Source organism: Nerophis lumbriciformis, linkage group LG06, assembly GCF_033978685.3.
Source record: "Nerophis lumbriciformis linkage group LG06, RoL_Nlum_v2.1, whole genome shotgun sequence".
Taxonomy (NCBI): domain Eukaryota; kingdom Metazoa; phylum Chordata; class Actinopteri; order Syngnathiformes; family Syngnathidae; genus Nerophis; species Nerophis lumbriciformis.
In genome coordinates this window covers 4,550,951-4,563,450 of record NC_084553.2, presented here as the reverse complement: position 1 = coordinate 4,563,450, position 12,500 = coordinate 4,550,951, and the positions used below count along the sequence as shown (strand labels likewise).

The following is a 12,500-nucleotide window of genomic DNA, read 5'->3' as shown; positions in this document are numbered from 1 at the left end:
TGTGTTGTGTTCAGGGTATATTGACACCATGGTGTGTTGTGTTCAAGGTCTATTGATGTGATGTTGTGTTGTGTTCAGGGTATATTGACATGATGTTGTGTTGTGTTCAGGGTATATTGACATGATGTTGTGTTGTGTTCAGGGTATATTGACATGATGTTGTGTTCAGGGTATATTGACACCATGGTGTGTTGTGTTCAGGGTATATTGACATGATGTTGTGTTGTGTTCAGGGTATATTGGACATGATGTTGTGTTGTGTTCAGGGTATATTGACATGATGTTGTGTTGTGTTCAGGGTGTATTGGACATGATGTTGTGTTGTGTTCAGGGTATATTGACATAATGTTGTGTTCAGGGTATATTGACATAATGTTGTTTTCAGGGTATATTGACATGGTGTTGTGTTCAGGGTATATTGACATGGTGTTGTGTTCAGGGTATATTGACATGGTGTTGTGTTGTGTTGTGTTCAGGGTATATTGACACCATGGTGTGTTGTGTTCAGGGTATTTTGATGTGATGTTGTGTTTGTGTTCAGGGTATATTGACATGATGTTGTGTTGTTTTCAGGGTATATTGACATGGTGTTGTGTTCAGGGTATATTGACATGGTGTTGTGTTGTGTTCAGGGTATATTGACATGGTGTTGTGTTGTGTTTGTGTTCAGGGTATATTGACATTATGTTGTGTTGTGTTCAGGGTATATTGATGTGATGTTGTGTTTGTGTTCAAGGTATATTGACGTGATATTGTGTTTGTGTTCAGGGTATATTGATGTGATGTTGTGTTGTGTTCAGGGTATATTGACATGGTGTTGTGTTGTGTTCAAGGTATATTGATGTGATGTGTTTGTGTTCAGGGTATATTGATGTGATGTTGTGTTGTGTTCAGGGTATATTGACATAATGTTGTGTTCAGGGTATATTGACATAATGTTGTTTTCAGGGTATATTGACATGGTGTTGTGTTGTGTTCAGGGTATATTGATGTGATGTTGTGTTGTGTTCAGGGTATATTGGACATGATGTTGTGTTGTGTTCAGGGTATATTGGACATGATGTTGTGTTGTGTTCAGGGTATATTGAACATGATGTTGTGTTGTGTTCAGGGTATATTGGACATGATGTTGTGTTGTGTTCAGGGTATATTGGACATGATGTTGTGTTGTGTTCAGGGTATATTGACATGATGTTGTGTTTGTGTTCAGGGTATATTGACGTGATGTTGTGTTGTGTTCAGGGTATATTGACATGGTGTTGTGTTGTGTTCAGGGTATATTGAGATGGTGTTGTGTTGTGTTGTGTTGTGTTCAGGGTATATTGGACATGATGTTGTGTTGTGTTCAGGGTATATTGATGTGATGTTGTGTTTGTGTTCAGGGTATATTGACATGACGTGTTGTGTTCAGGGTATATTGACATGGTGTTGTGTTGTGTTCAGGGTATATTGACATGATGTTGTGTTGTGTTCAGGGTATATTGACATGGTGTTGTGTTGTGTTCAGGGTATATTGACATGATGTGTTGTGTTCAGGGTATATTGACATGATTTTGTGTTGTGTTCAGGGTATATTGACATGGTGTTGTGTTGTGTTCAGGGTATTTTGACATGATGTGTTGTGTTCAGGGTATATTGACATTGTGTTGTGTTGTGTTCAGGGTCTATTAACATGGTGTTGTGTTGTGTTTAGGGTATATTGACATGATGTGTTGTGTTCAGGGTATATTGACATAATGTGTAGTGTTCAGGGTATATTGACATGATTTTGTGTTGTGTTCAGGGTATATTGATATGGTGTTGTGTTGTGTTGTGTTCAGGGTATTTTGACATGATGTGTTGTGTTCAGGGTATATTGACATGATGTTGTGTTGTGTTCAGGGTATATTGACATGATGTTGTGTTGTGTTCAGGGTATATTGACATGATGTTGTGTTGTGTTCAGGGTCTATTAACCTGATGTTGTGTTGTGTTCAGGGTATATTGACATGATGTGTTGTGTTCAGGGTATATTGACATGACGTTGTGTTGTGTTCAGGGTATATTGACATGATGTTGTGTTGTGTTCAGGGTATATTTACACCATGGTGTGTTGTGTTCAGGGTATATTGACGTGATGTTGTGTTGTGTTCAGGGTATATTGACATGACGTTATGTTGTGTTCAGGGTATATTGACATGATGTTGTGTTGTGTTCAGGGTCTATTAACCTGATGTTGTGTTGTGTTCAGTGTGTATTGACGTGATGTTGTGTTTGTGTTCAGGGTATATTGACACCATGGTGTGTTGTGTTCAGGGTATATTGACGTGATGTTGTGTTTGTGTTCAGGGTATATTGACGTGATGTTGTGTTTGTGTTCAGGGTATATTGACGTGATGTTGTGTTGTGTTAAGGGTATATTGACATAATGTTTTGTTCAGGGTTTATTAACATGGTGTTGTGTTGTGTTCAGGGTATATTGACGTGATGTGTTGTGTTCAGGGTATATTGACATGATGTTGTGTCGTGTTGTGTTCAGGGTATATTGACATGATGTTGTGTTGTGTTTAGGGTACATTGACGTGATGTTGTGTTGTGTTCAGGGTATATTGACATAATGTTGTGTTCAGGGTATATTGTTGTGATGTTGTGTTTGTGTTCAGGCTATATTGATGTGATGTTGTGTTGTGTTCAGGGTATATTCACATAATGTTTTGTTCAGGGTATATTGACATAATGTTGTGTTCAGGGTATATTGATGTGATGTGTTGTGTTCAGGGTATATTCACATAATGTTTTGTTCAGGGTATATTGACATAATGTTGTGTTCAGGGTATATTGACATGGTGTTGTGTTGTGTTCAGGGTATATTGATGTGATGTTGTGTTGTGTTCAGGGTATATTGACATAATGTTTTGTTCAGGGTATATTGACATAATGTTGTGTTCAAGGTATATTGACATAATGTTGTTTTCAGGGTATATTGACATGGTGTTGTGTTGTGTTCATGGTATATCGACACCATGGTGTGTTGTGTTCAGGGTATATTGATGTGATGTTGTGTTTGTGTTCAGGGTATATTGATGTGATGTTGTGTTGTGTTGTGTTGTGTTCAGGGTATATTGATGTGATGTTGTGTTTATGTTCAGGGTATATTGATGTGATGTTGTGTTTGTGTTCAGGGTATATTGACGTGATGTTGTGTTGTGTTCAGGGTATATTGACATAATGTTGTATTCAGGGTATATTGACATAATGTTGTGTTCAGGGTATATTGACATGGTGTTGTGTTGTGTTCAGGGTATATTGACATAATGTTGTGTTCAGGGTATATTGACATAATGTTGTTTTCAGGTTATATTGACATGGTGTTGTGTTCAGGGTATATTGACACCATGGTGTGTTGTGTTCGGGGTATATTGATGTGATGTTGTGTTTGTGTTCAGGGTATATTGGACATGATGTTGTGTTGTGTTCAGGGTATATTGATGTGATGTTGTGTTGTGTTCAGGGTATATTGACATAATGTTGTGTTCAGGGTATATTGAACATGATGTTATGTTGTGTTCAGGGTATATTGACATGATGTTGTGTTGTTTTCAGGGTATATTGATGTGATGTTGTGTTGTGTTCAGGGTATATTGACATGATGTGTTGTGTTCAGGGTATATTGATGTGATTTTGTGTTTGTGTTCAGGGTATATTGGACATGGTGTTGTGTTGTGTTCAGGGTATATTGAACATGATGTTGTGTTGTGTTCAGGGTATATTGACATGATGTGTTGTGTTCAGGGTATATTGATGTGATTTTGTGTTTGTGTTCAGGGTATATTGACATGATGTTGTGTTGTGTTCAGGGTATATTGAACATGATGTTATGTTGTGTTCAGGGTATATTGACATGATGTTGTGTTGTTTTCAGGGTATATTGATGTGATGTTGTGTTGTGTTCAGGGTATATTGACATGATGTGTTGTGTTCAGGGTATATTGATGTGATTTTGTGTTTGTGTTCAGGGTATATTGGACATGGTGTTGTGTTGTGTTCAGGGTATATTGAACATGATGTTGTGTTGTGTTCAGGGTATATTGACATGATGTGTTGTGTTCAGGGTATATTGATGTGATTTTGTGTTTGTGTTCAGGGTATATTGAACATGATGTTGTGTTGTGTTCAGGGTATATTGACATGATGTGTTGTGTTCAGGGTATATTGATGTGATGTTGTGTTGTGTTCAGGGTATATTGACATGGTGTTGTGTTGTGTTCAGGGTATATTGACATGATGTTGTGTTGTGTTCAGGGTATATTGACATAATGTTGTGTTGTGTTCAGGGTATATTGACATGATGTGTTGTGTTCAGGGTGTATTGACATGATGTTGTGTTGTGTTCAGGGTATATTGACACCATGGTGTGTTGTGTTCAGGGTATATTGACATGATGTTGTGTTGTGTTCAGGGTATATTGGACATGATGTTGTGTTGTGTTCAGGGTATATTGACATGATGTTGTGTTGTGTTCAGGGTGTATTGGACATGATGTTGTGTTGTGTTCAGGGTATATTGACATGGTGTTGTGTTGTGTTGTGTTCAGGGTATATTGACATGATGTGTTGTGTTCAGGGTATATTGACATGATGTCGTGTTGTGTTCAGGGTCTATTAACATGGTGTTGTGTTGTGTTCAGTGTATATTGACATGATGTGTTGTGTTCAGGGTATATTGACATGATGTCGTGTTGTGTTCAGGGTCTATTAACATGGTGCTGTGTTGTGTTCGGGGTATATTGACATGATGTGTTGTGTTCAGGGTATATTGACATGATGTGTTGTGTTCAGGGTATATTGAACATGATGTTGTGTTGTGTTCAGGGTATATTGACATGATGTTGTGTTCAGGGTATATTGACATGATGTTGTGTTGTGTTCAGGGTATATTGACATGATGTTGTGTTGTGTTCAGGGTATATTGGACATGATGTTGTGTTGTGTTCAGGGTATATTGGACATGATGTTGTGTTGTGTTCAGGGTATATTGAACATGATGTTGTGTTGTGTTCAGGGTATATTGGACATGATGTTGTGTTGTGTTCAGGGTATATTGGACATGATGTTGTGTTGTGTTCAGGGTATATTGGACATGATGTTGTGTTGTGTTCAGGGTATATTGGACATGATGTTGTGTTGTGTTCAGGGTATATTGGACATGATGTTGTGTTGTGTTCAGGGTATATTGGACATGATGTTGTGTTGTGTTCAGGGTATATTGAACATGATGTTGTGTTGTGTTCAGGGTATATTGGACATGCTGGTGGTGAGTCAAGCAGAGGCCAGGAGAGACTTGACGATCCACGCTTTGAAGAACAACTATGAAGCCGACGCCTACTTTGTGAAAGTGATGGGTGAGTCACAATGTGTGTGTCTTTAGTCAGCCATCACCTTGCCCCTAACACACACACACACACACACACACACACACACACACACACACACACACACCTGCCTGCTTCCTGTGTGACACAAGTACAATTTGAATATTTGATCATTTTCCAAAACAACCCTTGGACTCATTAAAAGGAGTCAACCCCAGCACGCAGAGAGCAGATGGTCAGGACTATTATCTTCCATTATAATTTACACTCTCAGCCCCCAGGCTTCTCTACACTCGCATCAGCTCTTCTTCTTCTGCCTTCCATCTCAGCACAAATGCAAGCAGCGTAAACATTGAACAACTTTATAAAAAGACTTCATTTTTATTAATTAGACACAAACATGAATAATTTGTGTCCCACTGGCTTTGTGTCAAAAGTATTTGTGTTCAGTTCAGTTATTTTCCTGCACAATGTTCAACATTGCGACGTATCAACGCCTCAAATGATGCATTATTCCTCAGTTTTGACGACGTTATGACATGTAAAGTTGATAATATTAATGTTAGTACACTGACATGTGATGTGGACGTTCATTTGTGTCTTCATTACCACCGCTTTTTTTGGACTTGGAATTTATGGAACTGATTTTTTTGCCTTTGAATTTTGTGAACTGAATTAATTGCTTGAAATTACAATGTCATTAAATAAAAACTCAGTGTAAAAAATAAAAAAAAAAGTCAATGTTAAAAAATTTAAAAAAATCAGTGTAAAAAAAAGTTTATAAAAGTCAATATTAAAAAAAGGAAAATCAGTGTAAAAAAAAAAAGAATATTCAGAGTAAAAAATAATTTGTGTAAAAAAAAAGAAGTTCAGTATAAAAAAAATCAGTGTAAAAAAATCAGTGTAAAAAATCTGTGCAAAAAATAGCTGTTTATAAAAATTCAGTGTAAAAGCAATTCAGTGTAAAAAAAATTCAGTTTATAAAAATTAATTGTAAAAAAAATTCTGTGTAAAAACATTTTGTGGATGAAAAAATTCAGTGGAAAAAAAATGTTGTGTAAAAAATCAGTGCAAAAAAATAGCTGTTTATAAAAATTCAGTGTAAAAGCAATTTAGTGTAAAAAAAATTCAGTGTATAAAAATTAATTGTAAAAGAAATTCTGTGTAAAAACATTTTGTGGATGAAAAAATTCAGTGGAAAAAAAATGTTGTGTAAAAAATCAGTGCAAAAAAATAGCTGTTTATAAAAATTCAGTGTAAAAGCAATTCAGTGTAAAAAAAAATTCAGTGTATAAAAATTAATTGTAAAAAAAATTCCGTGTAAAAACATTTTGTGGATGAAAAAATTCAGTGGAAAAAAAATGTGCAAAAAAAATTCAGTGTATAAAAATTCAGTTTGAAAACAATTCAGTGGGAAAAACAAGTGAGTGTATAGAAATGTATTGTAAAAGAATTCAGTGTAAAAAAAAATCTGTGTAAAAAAATTTAATGTAAAAAAATTAAGTGTAAAAAAAGAACATTCAGAGTAGTGTAAAAAAATGTTATGTAAAAAAAATTAAGTGTAAAAAGAGAACATTCAGAGTAGTGTAAAACAAATTCAGCACAAAAAAAATGCAGTATAAAAAAAATCAGTGTAAAAAAATGAATGCAAAAAAATGCTGTTTATAAAAATTCATTGTAAAAAAAATTCAGTGTAAAAAATGTGTGTATGGAAAAAGTCAGTGTATTAAAATTATGTGTATAAACACTTGAGTGCAAAAAACAATTCAGTGTATAAAAATTAATTGTAAAAAAAATTCAGGGTATAAAAATGTGTTTAAAAAAATCTTAGTAAAAAAGAATCAGTGAAAAAAAAATTCAGTGTATAAAAATTAATTGTAAAAAACATTCTGTGTAAAAACATTTTGTGGATGACAACATTCAGTGGAAAAAAAATGTTGTGCAAAAAAAATTCAGTGTATAAAAATTCAGTTTGAAAACAATTCAGTGGAAAAAAGAAGTGAGTGTATAGAAATGTATTGTAAAAAATTTCAGTGTAAAAAAAATTCTGTGTAAAAAATTTTTATGTGAAAGAATTAAGTGTAAAAAAAGAACATTCAGAGTAGTGTAAAAAAATTAAGTGTAAAAAAATGTTATGTAAAAAAATTAAGTGTAAAAAGAGAACATTCAGAGTAGTGTAAAAAAAATCTAAGTACAAAAAAATTCAGTATAAAAAAATCAGTGTAAAAAAATAAATGCAAAAAAATGCTGTTTATAAAAATTAATTGTAAAAAAAATTCAGTGTAAAAAATGTGTGTATGGAAAAAGTCAGTGTATTAAAATTATGTGTATGAACACTTGAGTGCAAAAAACAATTCAGTGTATAAAAATTAATTGTAAAAAAAATTCAGGGTAAAAAAATGTGTTTAAAAAAATCTCAGTAAAAAAGAATCAGTGAAAAAAAAATTCAGTGTATAAAAATTAATTGTAAAAAACATTCTGTGTAAAAACATTTTGTGGATGAAAACATTCAGTGGAAAAAAAATGTTGTGCAAAAAAAATTCAGTGTATAAAAATTCAGTTTGAAAACAATTCAGTGGAAAAAATAAGTTAGTGTATAGAAATGTATTGTAAAAAAATTCAGTGTAAAAATAATTCTGTGTAAAAAAATTCATGTGAAAAAATTAAGTGTAAAAAAAGAACATTCAGAGTAGTGTAAAAAAATTCAGTGTAAAAAAATGTTATGTAAAAAAAATTAAGTGTAAAAAGAGAACATTCAGAGTAGTGTAAAAAAAATCTAAGTACAAAAAAATTCAGTATAAAAAAATCAGTGTAAAAAAATAAATGCAAAAAAATGCTGTTTATAAAAATTCATTGTAAAAAAAATTCAGTGTAAAAAATGTGTGTATGGAAAAAGTCCGTGTATTAAAATTATTTGTATAAACACTTGAGTTCAAAAAACAATTCAGTGTATAAAAATTAATTGTAAAAAAATTCAGGGTAAAAAAATGTGTTTAAAAAAATCTCAGTAAAAAAGAATCAGTGAAAAAAAAATTCAGTGTATAAAAATTAATTGTAAAAAACATTCTGTGTAAAAACATTTTGTGGATGACGACATTCAGTGGAAAAAAAATGTTGTGCAAAAAACATTCAGTGTATAAAAATTCAGTTTGAAAACAATTCAGTGGAAAAAATAAGTTAGTGTATAGAAATGTATTGTAAAAAAATTCAGTGTAAAAAAAATTCTGTGTAAAAAAATTTAATGTGAAAAAATTAAGTGTAAAAAAAGAACATTCAGAGTAGTGTAAAAACATTCAGTGTAAAAAAAATGTTATGTAAAAAAATTAAGTGTAAAAAGAGAACATTCAGAGTAGTGTAAAAAAAATCTAAGTACAAAAAAATTCAGTATAAAAAAATCAGTGTAAAAAAATAAATTTGCAAAAAAATGCTGTTTATAAAAATTCATTGTAAAAAAAATTCAGTGTAAAAAAAGTGTGTATGGAAAAAGTGAGTGTATTAAAATTATGTGTATAAACACTTGAGTGCAAAAAACAATTCAGTGTATAAAAATTAATTGTAAAAAAATTCAGGGTAAAAAATGTGTTTAAAAAATTCTCAGTAAAAAAGAATCAGTGAAAAAAAAATTCAGTGTAAAAACAATTCACTGTAAAAACAAAAAACAAAAAAAAGCAATTAAGTATATAAAATTAATCCATCCATCCATCCATTTTCTACCGCTTGTCCCTTTTGGGGTTGCGGTGGGGTGCTGGCGACTATCTCAGCTGCATTCGGGCGGAAGGCGGCGTACACCCTGGACAAGTCGCCACCTCATCGCAGGGCGTAGACAAATTAATTGTAAAAAAAAATTCAGTTTGTAAAAAATTAGTGTAAAAAAATTATGTGCATACAAATCCAGTGTACAACAATTCTGTGTAAAAAAAAAAAAAAATCAGGGTAAAAAAATTCAGTTTGAAAACAATTCAGTGGAAAAAACAAGTGAGTGTATAGAAATGTATTGTAAAAAAATTCAGTGTAAAAAAAATTCTGTGTAAAAAAATTTAATGTAAAAATATTAAGTGTAAAAAAAGAACATTCAGAGTAGTGTAAAAAAAATTCAGTGTAAAAAAATGTTATCTAAAAAAATTAAGTGTAAAAAGAGAACATTCAGAGTAGTGTAAAACAAATTCAGTACAAAAAAAATTCAGTTTAAAAAAATCAGTGTAAAAAATTAAATGCAAAAAAATGCTGTTTATAAAAATTCATTGTAAAAAAAATTCAGTGTAAAAGAATGTGTGTATGGAAAAAGTCAGTGTATTAAAATTATGTGTATGAACACTTGAGTGCAAAAAACAATTCAGTGTATAAAAATTAATTGTAAAAAAAATTCAGGGTAAAAAAATGTGTTTAAAAAAATCTTAGTAAAAAAGAATCAGTGAAAAAAAAATTCAGTGTATAAAAATTAATTGTAAAAAACATTCTGTGTAAAAACATTTTGTGGATGACAACATTCAGTGGAAAAAGAATGTTGTGCAAAAAAAATTCAGTGTATAAAAATTCAGTTTGAAAACAGTTCAGTGGAAAAAATAAGTTAGTGTATAGAAATGTATTGTAAAAAAATTCAGTGTAAAAAAAATTCTGTGTAAAAAAATGTAATGTGAAAAAATTAAGTGTAAAAAAAGAACATTCAGAGTAGTGTAAAAAAATTCAGTTTAAAAAAATGTTATGTAAAAAAAATTAAGTGTAAAAAGAGAACATTCAGAGTAGTGTAAAAAAAATCAGTGTAAAAAAATGTTATGTAAAAAAATTAAGTGTAAAAAGAGAACATTCAGAGTAGTGTAAAAAAAATCTAAGTACAAAAAAATTCAGTATAAAAAAATGTGTGTATGGAAAAAGTCAGTGTATTAAAATTATGTGTATAAACACTTTAGTGCAAAAAACAATTCAGTGTATAAAAATTAATTGTAAAAAAATTCAGGGTAAAAAAATATGTTTAAAAAAATCTCAGTAAAAAAGAATCAGTGAAAAAAAAATTCAGTGTATAAAAATTAATTGTAAAAAACATTCTGTGTAAAAACATTTTGTGGATGAAAACATTCAGTGGAAAAAAAATGTGCAAAAAAAATTTAGTGTATAAAAATTCAGCTTGAAAACAATTCAGTGGAAAAAACAAGTTAGTGTATAGAAATGTATTGTAAAAAATTCTGTGTAAAAAAAATTCTGTGTAAAAAAATTTAATGTGAAAAAATTAAGTGTAAAAAAAGAACATTCAGAGTAGTGTAAAAAAATTCAGTGTAAAAAAATGTTATGTAAAAAAATTAAGTGTAAAAAGAGAACATTCAGAGTAGTGTAAAAAAAATCTAAGTACAAAAAAATTCAGTATTAAAAAATCAGTGTAAAAAAAAAAAAAAAAAAAATGCTGTTTATAAAAATTAATTGTAAAAAAAATTCAGTGTAAAAAATGTGTGTATGGAAAAAGTCAGTGTATTAAAATTATTTGTATAAACACTTGAGTTCAAAAAACAATTCAGTGTATAAAAATTAATTGTAAAAAAATTCAGGGTAAAAAAATGTGTTTAAAAAAATCTCAGGAAAAAAGAATCAGTGAAAAAAAAATTCTGTGTAAAAACAATTCACTGTAAAAACAAAAAAAAGCAATTAAGTATATAAAAATGATCCATCCATCCATCCATTTTTTTACCGCTTGTCCCTTTTGGGGTTGCGGGGGGTGCTGGCGCCTATCTCAGCTGCATTCGGGCGGAAGGCGGGGTACACCCTGGACAAGTCGCCACCTCATCGCAGGGCGTATACAAATGAATTGTAAAAAAAAATTCAGTTTGTAAAAAATTAGTGTAAAAAAATTCTGTGCATAAAAATCCAGTGTACAACAATTCTGTGTAAAAAAAAAAAAAATCAGTGAAAAAAAAATTCAGTGTATAAAAATTCAGTTTGAAAACAATTCAGTGGAAAAAACAAGTGAGTGTATAGAAATGTATTTTTAAAAAATTCAGTGTAAAAAAAATTCTGTGTAAAAAAATTTAATGTAAAAAAATTAAGTGTAAAAAAAGAACATTCAGAGTAGTGTAAATAAATTCAGTGTAAAAAAATGTTATCTAAAAAAATTAAGTGTAAAAAGAGAACATTCAGAGTAGTGTAAAACAAATTCAGTACAAAAAAAATTCAGTTTAAAAAAATCAGTGTAAAAAAAATGCTGTTTATAAAAATTCATTGTAAAACAAATTCAGTGTAAAAAAATGTGTGTATGGAAAAATTCAGTGTATTAAAATTATGTGTATAAACACTTTAGTGCAAAAAACAATTCAGTGTATGAAAATTATTTGTAAAAAAAAATTCAGGGTAAAAAAATGTGTTTAAAAAAATCTCAGTAAAAAAGAATCAGTGAAAAAAAAAATCCTGTGTAAAAACAATTCACTGTAAAAACAAAAAACAAAAAAAAGCAATTAAGTATATAAAAATGATCCATCCATCCATTTTCTACCGCTTGTCCCTTTTGGGGTTGCGGTGGGGTGCTGTCGACTATCTCAGCTGCATTCGGGCGGAAGGCGGGGTACACCCTGGACAAGTCGCCACCTCATCGCAGGGCGTATACAAATTAATTGTAAAAAAAAATTCAGTTTGTAAAAAATTTGTGTAAAACAATTCTGTGCATAAAAATCCAGTGTACAACAATTCTGTGTAAAAAAAAAAAAATCAGTGTAAAAAAAACAATTCAATGTAGAAAAATTCATTGTAAAAAAAATTCAGTGAAAAAAAAATTCAGTTTGTAAAAAATAAGTGTAAAAAAATTCTGTGCATAAAAATCCAGTGTACAACAATTCTGTGTAAAAATAAAAAAAATCAGTGTAAAAAAACAATTCAATGTAGAAAAATTAATTGTAAAAAAATTCAGTTTGTAAAAAATAAGTGTAAAAAAATTCTGTGCATAAAAATCCAGTGTACAACAATTCTGTGTAAAAAAGAAAAATCAGTGTAAAAAAACAATTCAATGTAGAAAAATTAATTGTAAAAAAATTCAGTGAAAAAAAAATTCAGTTTGTAAAAAATAAGTGTAAAAAAATTCTGTGCATAAAAATCCAGTGTACAACAATTCTGTGTAAAAAAAAATCAGTGTAAAAAAACAATTCAATGTAGAAAAATTAATTGTAAAAAAATT

At 30.5% G+C, this 12,500-nt stretch overlaps 1 protein-coding gene across 1 annotated transcript in view; it reads left to right on the top strand.

Moving 5' to 3' along the window:
• itfg1 (integrin alpha FG-GAP repeat containing 1) overlaps window positions 1-12,500 on the top strand; it is a 402,483-nt gene that overhangs the window by 309,773 nt on the left and 80,210 nt on the right. Inside the window, exon 12 of the mRNA XM_061963663.1 lies at window positions 5,272-5,380. Within this exon, the coding sequence (XP_061819647.1) occupies window positions 5,272-5,380 (109 nt within the window). The remainder of the gene's footprint in view (window positions 1-5,271; window positions 5,381-12,500) is intronic.